Genomic DNA, 13,704 nt, shown 5'->3' with positions numbered 1-13,704 from the left:
ATCCAATAGAGAATTCCAAAAAAAACCTTGTTACCCAGAGTGGTGAAAATGTGGAATTGGGTACAATAAGTAGCTGGAACGAATAGCACAGATGCATTTACGGGGAAGCTAGATAAATACATGAGGGACAAAGGAATAGGTTATGTTGATGTAGTTTGATGACCAAGAGTGGGTGGAGGCTCATGTGGAGCATAAGCACCAGCATAGACGTGATGGACCAAATGACCTGCTTCTGTGCTGTAAATACTTCGTAATTTTGAGCTGGTTTTATAATGCATTTGGTACACTAACCTCCTCCTGGTGATACTACTTTACAGAAATGGGAACAAATTGAGAACAACTCGAAACTAAGGCATGTGGGCAGCAATCTGTGTCTTGACAGTCGGAACACCAGGAGCGGCGGACTTACTGTAGAAGTCTGCAATCCATCCCTTTCACAACAGTGGAAATTCACACTTAATTTACAGCAGTAATACATCTGGACCATTACATTTGGAACTTTCAATGTGGACAATATTTAAATTGGTAAATCAAGTTTGCATTCAACCATATACCTCGATTTTTGAAAGAGTTCCATATTACATCTTTTTTTGAATTGTTGGTTTCAGTTACTCTGTATCTAGATATATTTCTTTTCATTTAGCAAAGTCGCATCTCCCTCCTTCTGATCTTAAATAGGACGGTACACACACTTCCATCCCAGCAAGAACCATTTCAGTCCTTCTGTTGTGGAAGTTTCCCAAATATGGATTTTTGTTCTATAGGAAATGCACTGCACTGACAATGAAGGCTGCTTATGAGCACAAAACATCTGCGTCTCTGAAGAAGATGGTGTCCAGCTCTGTAGTGTTTCAGAAATTACATTATTTAGTCTTTTTATGATTAATTTTTGTATCAACTGTTGTCCAAATGCAAAGTGACTTTTTTCTGATGTTCGGTTTTCACTGCAGTGTGTGCAGACTCCATAACGTTATAATGGGTTTTGTAAGCCAAGAAGAATTAATTGAACAAAGATAAAGATGTAGGAAAGTGAAACAATATCCAAAAAAAACAAGAACCATATGCTGTACGTGCATTTGGTATGTCTTTGTTATGTTCAGCTAAACCTCAGCACATTTCTTAATTCTTTCTGTGCTTGGGGTAGGTGGGAGGGGGTGTAACCCTGTAATTGCAAGGCACAAACACATTGCTAGTTGTTATTTAATGGATCAAAGACAATTCAAAGGTATTTTATATTTATTATGTAAGTAGCTGTGTTAAGTGACTGTAACGCACCAACATCATTCCTTTTGTTCATGATTCCAGCCTGCACTTTCTGTAAAACCATCCAACAATTCACCCGCTAGCTTATTCTGCATTGACTTTTTCAAAGCAGTGTCTAACGGGTGCCTTGCTTATCACAGGCCAAGTAACAACAAAGTCAAATTTCTAGGCGATCACAGTGCAATGGCAGGATTTTTTTCATTTTATTTATGCCTGTCATTTGAAGGCTTAAGAGAAATTCTTATAAGATAATTGCTTAGTGAACTGAAAGCAGTAGGCAACTTAGAAAGAAAACAGTTTGTGTGCCTCTGCCTCCCACGGTCTCCTCTGGTAACAAGTATTTCTCTCTTAGTATCAATTTTCTGTAAAGTCTTATTCCATTTATATTTATTTAGTTTATCAAATTGATGACTGTCTTGTCAGGTTACACAGTTTTAAGATTTAGTGACCACAATGCAATAAAAGTGTCTGGCACAGTCAGAATATCAATGGATGATTAAAATAAGAAATGTCTATCTCTCTCTCTTCACTTTCTCCCCTGCCCCCCCAATGTGTCTTTCTCTCTCTCCCTTGCCAGCTATATCTTTGTCACTTACTTGCTCTATCTCACCTCAATCTCTGCTTTTTTCACTCTTCCATGTTTTTGTTTATGTGAAAGGGCAGACAATGATTTTATTACCAGCTTTAAAAGCAGAAACTGTACACATCGTGAAACTTCCAAGTTCGTTCTTGGAAAGATAAATTTTACTGCTGCTGAACATGGGGTTTGATGTTATTTTTCAAATAAAATGTTTACATGCCACAGTGTGCCAAAGTTCATTCTGTAGAAGAGCTTCATCTTTTTCACTTATAATTTCTAAGTCTTGGAATTTAATTACTAAAAGTAGTTCCTCCTCAAAAAAAATCCCATTTTCCTTTGCAACTCCCAAAATGCGAAGGGGATCAGTGGAAGGATGGAGAACCCTCCAATTCCACAATGTTTAGGTTGTCTCCAAATAACATTGGACTTGCTTTTGCTCTGAAGTGACTTGTAACTGTATTGATTTTTTTCAATGTAAAATCCTGTAATTTCTTTTAATTCCCAATTCTTAAGAGTGATTTTTGTAAAGAGTAACGTTAGTGTTGTGCGCAATAATGTCACTGGAATGTTGAAAAGTGACAAGTGTCATCAGTTCATAAAAATGACTCTTCTCGCATTTTTTCTCACTAATCTACAAAGCATGATCTTGCTCATACTTTTTATAGATGTGATGGAAGGCATCTTTGAAAATGAATTAACTTTAATAAACTTTATACCTTTAAATTCCAATTTCTCATGTTTTTGTAAATTATATTAATCTCGTAAAATGTTTAGAGTAACTTGCATTTCTAGTGTTTTGGGACATCCCATTCGTGCAGTACATTTGAAATGTAGTTACTGTTTTGATGTAGGAAATGCAGACCCAGATTGCGCACACCAGGATTCTACAAATGGCAATGGGATAATGATTAGATATGTTTGACGTTGCTTGAGGGATGAATATTGGCCAGGACAGCAGGAGAATCCCCTGTTCTTCTTCAAATAATGTTATGGTATATTTTGTATCCACCTGAGGCACCATTGTTTAATGGCTCATCCAAAAGATGACTGTTGACAGTGCAGCACTCCCTTGGTACTGCATTCATGCGTCAGTCATAGATTTTGTGCTCAAGTCTCTCGAGTGGGACTTTAACCCACAACTGTCTGACGGTGGTGAGTGCTACCCACTAAGCCATGGCTAATCCTGCTGCCCATTTGGATTTGAGATTGAATATTTACTATGAAAAAGATTTTGTTCTGTGTGCACTGTTCACACAATGAAATATTGAACAATGATGAGACTCAGAAGTAGTAGTGGCAATCTGCCCAAGGGCAGGTCCTCTGCTTGCTTCTTTCCCCCCTCATCATCTTGCACTTTTCAATTTCAAGTTGTTTAACATTCTCTTTCTCCCTCTTGGTCCATGTCCCTCTATCTTCTTCAATCAACTCTTTCAGCGAGTTCTCAACTTAGAATATTGCCAATCTAACTTGGTTGGCTTTTCTTGATATTCACTAATGATCTTTCTTCTTCCTCCATCCTGAGAGCATTTTCATTGCTCTTGTGTTATTTCCAACTGATCTGCTCCATTTTCCAGAAACACATTTCACAACTTTCTCATCTTTGTATGCCCATTTTCTCTTCCCACCCCCCCCCCAGTGCATGTTTCAGCCTCATACAGCAAGGCACTCCAGATCACAATCTTGATAATTCTTAAGATTTCCACTGTAGCTCTTGTTTTTTTATGACAGTAACCATCTTCTGACAAGGTGCTTTCCAAGTACTTAAAATTGTGATATCTGTTCCAGCATTTACCATTTATCTTGGCCTCGGGAAAAGAATCTTTATAATGTTTTTACACTAATTTTGATCTCTTTCTTTGACATAAAAGTAAATGTTCCTTTTGGTCCACTTAATATCCCATGCGCCATTGTAAATATTCACTCCCTCTAACACCGGTGCATCATGGCTGCAGTGTGTACCAGCTACAAGTTGCACTGCAGCAACTCACCAAGGCATGTGACAGTGCCTCCCAAACCCACCACCTCCACTGCATAAAAAACAAGGCTAGCAGACACAGGGGAACACTGCCGCCTGCAAGTTCTCCTCCAAGTCTGTGTCCCAAACTGGAAATATATTGGGTGTTCTTTCATTGTTACTGGTTTGGAACTGCCTAGCACTTGGAACATCCTCACCACACACAGACTGCAGCAGTTTACGGCAGCAAATCACCACCAGATTCTAAAGGGCAAATAGGGATAGGCAATAAATGCTGGTCTCGCCAGTGAAGCCAACATCCTGAAAATGAATTTTTAAAAATATGAATCAGCACTAACAACTTGTACTCTCAACAGGCCAAGGCCATTCTCTAAATAGCACCTGGCTGAATTAAATTCCTGACTTGGTGCCACACTTGACTCAAGCCCTTTTGCAGTTTAATCCAGGCCATTGTGCATTCAAGGCTCAATGTTGTCATTTTTAAAACTTTTTTGCCCATTACAAGTAAAGTATTAATGAAATCTCTAGAGGGAGGACCCAGAAAAACAGTCACCTTCGTGCATAATCCTGGTTCATATCAGGAAATAAAAATCAAACCCCTCCAAGTAATTGGCCAATTTACTATATGTTTCCAATGCCCTCTCAGGCTACTTGGAATGCTGAATCCACTGCTAGAGAAGCTCTGCTTTGACTGATGCACCTTTTGCTTTTTTTGTCAATACATTTGCTAAGATCAGGCCTCGTGCTCCAAATATCACCTGATGTCACTAAAAACCAAAGACATTGATTCCCAGTAAAAGGATAAGCAAACCAGCTACCAATTCTGTATCCCAAGTCAGCTGTTGGTGTATTTTAACCATATATATGGCATATCTCCTGATTCAGCTACTTCAGATGGTGTGATATAACCATATGTACAACTCCCAATGGAGTCAAAATGACACTAATGACATAGCAAACTACCTGAAGTAGCTATAATTTTTTGAGGCACTACTCCAAATAGTGTGCCAGAAATATCTATGGGGCACTATTCTGTCTATGGTACCACAATGTGCTATAACTATACAGTTTTGTTGCTAATGGTGTGCTCAAGGTGTGATCCCTCTACACTTTCCTGAGTGAGCTATTAGGGATTCAAAGTTCAGGTCCCATACTGGTACTTCAGTGAGCTGTGTCCCTACTCTCTGACCACATGTTGTTTACTGTCCTGTCAGTGATACTGTGAATGTCCTATACTCTCCCATCAGTGATACTGTGTTAGTGTTCTGTATTTTCCTAGTAGTTATGATTGGCTTACTAAATCAACTATATTTTACTCCTTTGACACTAAGCAGTTAAGTACAGTTTAAGTGCTTATTGCAACACAGTAGAACATTCAGCCACAATTCTCCAGGTTTACTTTATTGTAAATTGTAACATACACTTTATATTTTAAATACAACATTTTGTAATATACAGGGCACTTTTATTGAGACACACATTGCTTGAATGCAAATCAACTAAGAAACAGAACGTGGACCCCACATGAAAGCGGACAGTAACTCTACATGCTGTCTCCAAACCAGAGATTTTAGAATTGCACAATACCCCTTCATCCTCCTTTAAGATTATTACAATTCATGTACGGACACTATAGCTATCAGTTCCTCCTGTTGTATAGCTAGCAAGACACTTCTAAAGAAACAGTTTCCTCCAGCTAACTCATCCACTGTATCCAAACAATGGCACATTATCTATCATAATCCTGCTGCATCTAACAGCTCAGCTAAGCAACTGCACTTTGACCCCAAAGGGCATAGTTTTGATTTAACCTACGTCCACATACATGATCAAGGGATTTAGTGTTCTAAGCAACAACTTCTAATCCTCTGCAGTGATAAAGAACAGTGAATAAACATAATTTATGTCTGGTGCAGTCCACGAAATGCAGTACATCTCAGACTGAATTCTGAACATGATTTAATAGCTAGTTCAATGTAAACATTCAGAATGCATAATAAGTCTTTCATTATAAATATCTATACAGGGCTGTTAGATTCCACTATGGGGGAGAGGGGTGAATTATTAGGTGATACATTGTGGAACACAATACTCTAATGAAGGTGTAAATTATGAACAACAATGTTCATTAAGGTTCTTACTTTTTTAAAAAGAAAATTACAAGATTCCTTGTGATGGTTTTGTTATTTCCCCACACTTGCAGTTTGCATATTAAAAAAATGTGCATTTTCCCTCTCCGAGTATACGAAAAAAGCCACGTTTGGACCACAATTTAAAGACCCTAATTTATCATTCCAGTTACGTTCGAGTTAAACACCATTCATCTTTAATTGCCTGCAACAGCACTTACATCAAAAGGTAAGTTACATTTGGATTTTCCGGCAGCACCAGTCTCCAGATTCAATGCAAATGGTGTGTGGTCTTCAGCCATCAGTTGGCCTAGCTACTCCGTGGCAGAGCTGGGAGTTAACGGCGTGCTTGCTGCAAAATTCAAGTAAAAGCTTGACAGTGAGATTTTTTTTTTAATGTTTAGGACAAGGGTGTGAGATGTGGTTTAGCCCTGTGGATGCAGTGCAACAATTTGACCTTGGCACTTGTGCTGCCAGTGTTATTACTCCGAGGGGAGATATTCCTCAATACCGAGCAACTCTTTGACCAGTCTTTCACCAAACTGTACTCGAGTGTAGCGCCTGACGAGATATGCCTCTGACATCTTGTACAAGATGTACGAGTTATTGACAGCGATACTGAGGACAAACCAGAACACTTGTTGCCAGGTCTTGTTAGCTTTGTGAGATATAAAGTACCTGTGAAAAGAACAAACTCAATTACAGAAGTACATACATATATATGCACAGTGTATGTTTACATTTATAAAATAGAGGAACATGGTTTCCATTAGCAGGAGGCTCTGTAATCTGAACACAAATTTAAGATAAATTGTAAAAAAGCCAGGGGGCGTTGTCTGGGGAGTCCAGTAGGGGGTCAGTAATTTCGGTACCCAGGAGCTAGATCTGGTTTTAATTTTTAACTGTTCCTGGTAACTATTCTGCTAAGGGAGTCAGAAACATCCGAAGTCTCCAACTTTAAATCAGAGTTTTGGAGGATCCCAGACACAGGATAATTGCCTAACAGAAGTTGAAACTTCCTGGGAAATTCCCATGCAGTTCATACCTGGGGAATTCTGAAGGGCCCCCCAGTGCATCTTCTGGGGTACAATCCTCCAGGGAACAGAAGATCTGGGCCATAGTCTGTGGTCCAAGTTACACCATTGTTACATGGAAGCTTCCTGTGGGATCAGTAACTTACAAGCTTCTATGCTCAAATTACAACATAGGTGCACAAAAGGTCCTTAAATCAACTTACTCCAAGAAACCTGAAGTCACTTCCTATGCAATTGTTTTGAGGAAAGGATATGAGATGAATAACCTGTGTAGAGGTTTCTCATGCATTCTTCTATGTAAATGATTTGTCACCAACTACAACTGAATCCTGTACACCTTTGAATTCTACAAATTGATTTGCCACAACTGAAAGGTACAGAAAGCAATGCTGGTCTTCAAGACTAAACCTTTACAAAATGAAACACAACCACTTGAGACTGCAGAACCACTTCTGATTTGATGGAAGAAAATGTACCCCCTGCCCTCCCTTCCTCCACCCCAGACAATCACTATAAAATATTGGCATAAGAACCATGGATAGATAATGCCCATCATTGAGAAATTAAATGAGAATACTAATCTCAAAAAAAAATTAGTGGAGAAAACAGAATGCAGCTATTAAGCAGAGTTGAAAGTTACTGCTGTGCCCAGACACCCCTGAAATAATTTAGTCTGCCTCATTATTCTGAGGAGTTGGGCTGTTATTAGTGTGGATGAATGGTAGCACTTGCTGATTTGCTCGTCGTTATCCAAATGTAGGGAGGTCTCGGCAGCACAAGGCTCTGCTTGACATTGATATTAGAGGGAAAAATCAAGCTAACAGCTGCATTCATTATAGCGCCTTTAACATAGAAGTGTATCATAGAGGGCTGAAATATACACAGAGCCATGGAAGGGATTAGATTGGATAATCAACAACTCAGCTAAAATAGGTTTTGAGGGTCTTAAGGGGACAGGTGGAGAGGCAGACAGTGTTTTGAGAGGGAATTTCAATGGAGCCACAATGCTAAATGCATGACCAATGATGGGTAAAATGGAAGGAGGTGTAGCACTGTTTAGGATCTAGAAATTTGAGGAGGGACAGCAGCATAGAGGGATTTAAACACAAGGTTGAGAATATTAAATTTGATTTAATGGAACTCCCGCAGTCACCCAAAGCAGATGATCTGGTTATTTATTTCATTGCTGTTTATGGAACCTGCTGTGTGCAAAGTTGGCTACATTACAACAGTGGATTACCCTTCAAAAATACCTTGTTGGCTATAAGGTGCTTTAGAACATCCTATGATTGTGAAAGGCTCCATAGAAATACATGTTTCTTTTGCATCTCTTTCTGGCTTCAGTATAATTTCCACATCCTTTGTTATGTAGTATCACATTTTTAAAAAACTCTTTGCTAAAACAATAGATCCTGTCCAAACCACTGCAGACACTAATGGGAAAAGGCTCCATTAAAAGTAGTCAGGTCCTATCTTTGACAATAAACAGAATATGCCATCACAGGTGGTTGTTTAGGTCAGATTGGCTCCTCCTGATTACACTGCTGAATCCAACTCCTTCATGCTGGCACACTTATTTGTGTGAAAAATCAGGAACTAGAAGTTAGGAGAAATAGGTTTGAGACTTGGGAGCTAGAGAACTGAAGTCAGGACCTGGAGGCTGGGAGGAAAAGTTATGGTTCTGATAATTTCAGTTGTACCGCATTGAGCCAACAACATTGCAATTTCTAATACAAGTTATTTTCCAGTTGCGGTTAGCTTCATCTTATCTTTGGTGACATCTGATTAGCATAACAATTAAGACAATGTACAGAGTATTAACTCCAAAAGCAAGGAAAGACTCCCTTTGGAATCCAAAGGTGATTTTCCAGAATAAAGCACAGACTAGATGACAATTCACCAGGAAATGCATGGAACAGGAAGCTGCTCTCTCAGGAGGTAGAAACATTAAGTTCTTTAGATTCATTAAAGGTTGCAGGATGAATGGAGGAAAATACGAAACTAACATATGTGAGGGAGTTAGCTACGAAACTTCTCATTACATCAATCTCTGCATCTTCGTTAATCGGGAAAATAGCATCACATCTTCCACTTTAAATTTCGTCTCTCTACATTGTAGCAGCTATACTCCCAACGTATCCTTCAAATATGAGGTCATAAACTCCCCAGTTGCTTCTTGCTATGTGTTACACCCCAAGATAAACCTAATGCCTTGAGGTCCCACATAAAGTAACTCATTAAATAGAACTATCCAACTATCCAATAAAAGCTGGCCCAGCCAGCAAAGCCCACATCCCTTAAATGAATAAAAACAAAAGGTGCCAAAAGTAGGTAATTATGTTTAAAAGCCATAATTCTTAGATCCTACAGTTACATATGATACAGATTTTTAATTTGAGAAGGTGTATATAACAGATTTTGAAGTCCATAGGCAGCTATCAGATAAAAGACTGTGATATCTGTGTGAACTCACTTGCTGTACTTATCGTCATATTTGCAGATATAGCCAAGGTGAGCAGCAAAAGCCTCTACTGCTAAAGGACAGCGAATCTCTCCACTCTTTCTTCTAATTATGACACCTGTAAGAACAAAAATGTTTGATAATGCTAAAAAAGTGATTATTTAATGCAACTGTGGCAAAAAGGCTCCATTAAAAGTAGTGAGGTCCTATCTTTGACAATGAACAGAATATGCCATCACAGGTGCTTGTTTAGGTCAGATTGGCTCCTCCTGATTACACTGCTGAATCCAACTCCTTCATGCTGGCACACTTATTTGTGTGAAAAATCAGGAACTAGAAGTTAGGAGAAATAGGTTTGAGACTTGGGAGCTGGACAACTGAAGTCAGGACCTGGAGGCTGGGAGGAAAAGTTATAGTTCTGAAAATTTCAGTTTTACCACATTGAGCCAACAACATTGCAATTTCGAATACAAGTTATTTTCTAGTTGCAGTTAGCTTCATCTTATCTTTGGTGACATCTAATTAGCACAACAATTAGGACAACGTACAGAGTATTGTGACATTTTCCATTGATCATGACATCAAAAACAGAGCACACACTAAGTTTGCAAGATGATTTAGTCTTGAAAACGTGATTACCTAATTACATACGTAATGACACAGCATGCACATCCGAATGAAAAACATTGTCCCTGCTCAGATATACTTATGTCTACATTTTTGATTTGAAACTCAGCACAAGATGCAAGAAGCTTTTTCTCCATAGACTCCACTCAGGAGACACATCTGAAGTGAGCAGTCTTATTCAATGAGTCAACATGAGTAAGCTGAAGAGAAAAATGTAGGTTACAGGAACTGGAATTCCAATTACCATCCTAGATTCTCATCTCCCATAAGAGGACTTGTAGTAAAAAGCCACCTAATTAATTTTGCCCTGTAGCTCTGTTTCATTCAGAGCCAAAGCCCTCCACACACTCGAGGCTGACCAGCCGGGCAGCCTCTTTGCATTGCTGTCAAACTATTTCCTCCTGCAGCCCTCCACCTGCTCCGATGCTTAATGCTTCTTGCAGTCTCTTCCTTGGGACTCTCCAAAATCACTGCAATGATTTAACGTGATCTTTTCTTTGTGAAGCTTTTTAGCATACTCTGTCAATGGTATAGATTGCTAACTTAGCATTCTTTTGCTATGATTAAGGTTTAGTTTTTTTTGACATTAACTTGTCCTTCATTCTGAAAAGGTGGTCTTGGCTATCTCAATTCTCCTCCAGATCTCAGAATCAATCTCCCAGCGTCTGTGATAGTTTGCTCAAGTACGGGAATCTTTTCACTTGCTCCTGCACTTGTCTATTTACTTAAATTTTCACTTCTGCAGTTAGGTCTCTGCTTATCACCATTGTCTTGATCTTCTTGACATTTATTCTTAATCCATGTTCCTCACTCCTTGCTTTCACTTTGTTTACAATTTCTTGTAGTGTCTCTCCTGACTGCAATCAGAGCAGTGTCATCTGCATATCTCATTTCAATCCACCAATGTTGTGACCTGGTAAATCTTTTATGTCTCTGAAGATAGCTTCATTGAAGAGGTTTATCCCTTTTGGGGACATAACACATCCCTGGTTTTGATTGGGAAGCTGTCTGATAAACTGCTATCAAGTCTCATCACTGTTGATTGATTCCAGTATAGATTCTGAATTATCCTTTTATCATTTCTATCAATTTTTAGTTCATCTTATTACTACATCTATCCTTGGCTCCCTCTCATTTCTCATCCACATGCTTCCCCTCAGTAACATCATCTCAAAACAGTGTTACTTTTCACATGTATGTTGGCGACACCCAGCTATACCTTGCCACCTCTCTTGACTCCTCCATTGTTGCAAAATTATCAGACTGCTTATCCGACAGCCACTACTAGATGAGCAGAAATTTCATCCAATTAAGCACTGGGAGCTGAGATGGGCGAAGTTGAGCAATGTTAGAGATAGAAACAGGTGGTCTTAGTGATGGCGCAAGTATGAGGTTGGAAGCTCATCTCGTGATCAAATGTGACAGGAAGGTTACAAACAAACTGGTTTAATCTCAGACTGTTGACAGAGAGGAATGTAATCGGTAGCTAGGTAATAGTTTTGAGCGGCGACTGAAAACCATAACTGCCACCCCCTTGTACTATTCCTGTAGATGTGCTGTTATATTAATTACCTATCCTAAAGTAACTGGAGCATGATGAGTAGGGTGACATCAAGTGTAACATGAAAATAATCCAGAACTCCTGCCATTAGTGCCATAATCAGCTCCCCAGGCTTTTTTTTCACAAGTTGATTTTTCTGTAATGTTATAGAACTTGCACTCCAAGACACGGTTGGTGGGAGAAAAACATCAGTTATGGACCAGTGAGCCTAAAAATAGTGTGTGTAAAAAGCCCGATTCATTTTGAACATCCCTGGTTAAAGGAATACAAATGTTTTACGAGCACTTGCCTTCTTTAAAAGGAGAGTAAGCATTTGTGAGAAAGTAGAACTGTCCTTTGTTGGACCAGCTGATTAGGGACACGTTCCCTTTCATTCTCACCCTGTATTGGCCCCGAATCTGTGGAATCTCAGGGTTAACTAGCATCGACTGTGGCAGTCCCGTACAGTCACTCTTCCTCGAACTCAGAAGTCCACAACAATAAATTCCTGGGAGAAACAAAACATTTCTGAATTAAATAATCCACTCAAAAATGGTGCAACTATTGGAAAGAGCTATTTACAGGAAGGTACACATTACTGATTAGAACCCAAAAGTTCAGATCAAGCTCACAAATGACACTATTGATATTTTACGATTATAATTGCAAATGCCTAAGAATGTTCATGTGCTAAAAGCACGTCCACAGTATTAAAAATGGACATGAGAACAATCACACAGGAAATAAAGCGAAGTACAAAAACTGAACATCAGAGAATTACAGAAAGACACGCAATGAAAAATAAGTATATTTCTGTAGAACAATGTCTCTTGGGACCCAATCTAAGAATCTGAAGGGGAAAATACTAAAAATTATGGTGAGTTTTATTTCCTAAGAGGTAGACAACATTTATTCATACAGGAAAGGAGAGATGGGAGTAAGTATTCTCAACAAGTCTATAGATACTTTGTTGGCAAAAAGATACTTACAAACTACATCTCCATCATGTTCCTAACTTATCCCATTGCATCCAACAGAGAGCAGTGTCCAGTTATCCAGATTAAACTTGAGCCATTACAAGATTATATCATAGAGCTCTAACTTTTGGTGAAGATATGATCAGGGTATTAACACAATGGAGCGCACTGACCACGCCCACGCATTCTTTCCACAAGCAGCTTGATTTTACAAACGGATATCATCGTGTCTAAAATTATACAACAGATGGCAGAAATGATCGTAATTAAATCTGCCAGCACCACCACATTATATACAATACAAAATTCAGATTGATGGATGACTGTAGGCAGTAATTTCACCCTTGGATTCAGTTAAGTGTTTCCACCACCCTGAACATCATTTCATGATTTATACCACCCTGATAAGGCTAAAGCATTTGCAAGAATCTTCAGCCAGAAGTGTCGAGTGGATGATCCATCTCTGCATCCTCTGGAGGTCCCCAGCATCACAATGTGCAGCCAATTTGATTCACTCCACGTAATATCAAGAAACGACTGAAGGCACTGGATAGTGCAAAGGCTACGGGCCCTGACAATATTCTGGCAATAGCACTGAAGACTTGTGCTCCAGAACTTGCCGCGCCCCTAGCCAAGCAGTTCCAGTACAGCTACAACACTGGCATCTATTCAGCAATTGGAAAATTGCCCTGGTACGTCCTGTACACAAAAAGCAGGACAAATCCCAACCCAGCCAATTACCATCCCATCAGTCTACTCTTGATCATCAGTAAAGTAATGGAAGGGGTCATCAACAGTGCTATCAAGCAGCACTTGCTTAGCAATAACCTGCTCACTGACACCCAGTTTGGGTTCCGCCAGGGCCACTCAGCTGCTGACCTCATTACAGCCTTGGTTCAAACATGGACAAAAGAGCTGAACTCAAGGGGTGAGGCAAGTGTGACTGCCCTTGACCTCAAGGCAACATTTGACTGACTGTGGCATCAGGGAGCCCTAGCAAAACTGGAGTCAATGGGACAAAAGCAAAATACTGCAGTTGCTGGAAATCTCAAATAAAAATAGAAAATGCTGGTAAAATTCAGCAGGTCTGACAGCCTCTGTGGAGAGAGGAGTTAATG

General features: G+C 39.4%; 2 protein-coding genes across 4 annotated transcripts in view; one reads left to right on the top strand and one right to left on the bottom strand.

Moving 5' to 3' along the window:
• Positions 1 to 2,566, top strand: part of galnt2 (UDP-N-acetyl-alpha-D-galactosamine:polypeptide N-acetylgalactosaminyltransferase 2) — a 130,486-nt gene extending 127,920 nt beyond the window's left edge. For all 3 annotated transcript variants that reach the window (XM_041188235.1, XM_041188237.1, XM_041188236.1), the window contains one exon: positions 318 to 2,566. In XM_041188235.1, the coding sequence (XP_041044169.1) occupies positions 318 to 473 (156 nt within the window). In that variant the 3' untranslated portion in view covers positions 474 to 2,566. The remainder of the gene's footprint in view (positions 1 to 317) is intronic.
• Positions 2,567 to 5,206: 2,640 nt separating this feature from the next.
• The window catches only part of pgbd5 (piggyBac transposable element derived 5), a 59,667-nt gene continuing 51,169 nt past the window's right edge, over positions 5,207 to 13,704 (bottom strand). Inside the window, exons 5-7 of the mRNA XM_041187472.1 lie at positions 11,920 to 12,117; positions 9,455 to 9,560; positions 5,207 to 6,625 (exon numbers count right to left, since the gene is read on the bottom strand). Of these exons, the coding sequence (XP_041043406.1) occupies positions 6,430 to 6,625; positions 9,455 to 9,560; positions 11,920 to 12,117 (500 nt within the window). The 3' untranslated portion in view covers positions 5,207 to 6,429. The remainder of the gene's footprint in view (positions 6,626 to 9,454; positions 9,561 to 11,919; positions 12,118 to 13,704) is intronic.

This window comes from Carcharodon carcharias, chromosome 5 (genome assembly GCF_017639515.1).
Source record: "Carcharodon carcharias isolate sCarCar2 chromosome 5, sCarCar2.pri, whole genome shotgun sequence".
NCBI lineage: Eukaryota > Metazoa > Chordata > Chondrichthyes > Lamniformes > Lamnidae > Carcharodon > Carcharodon carcharias.
The sequence above is the reverse complement of the archived record's forward strand: the minus strand, read 5'-3'. Positions and strand labels throughout refer to the sequence as shown.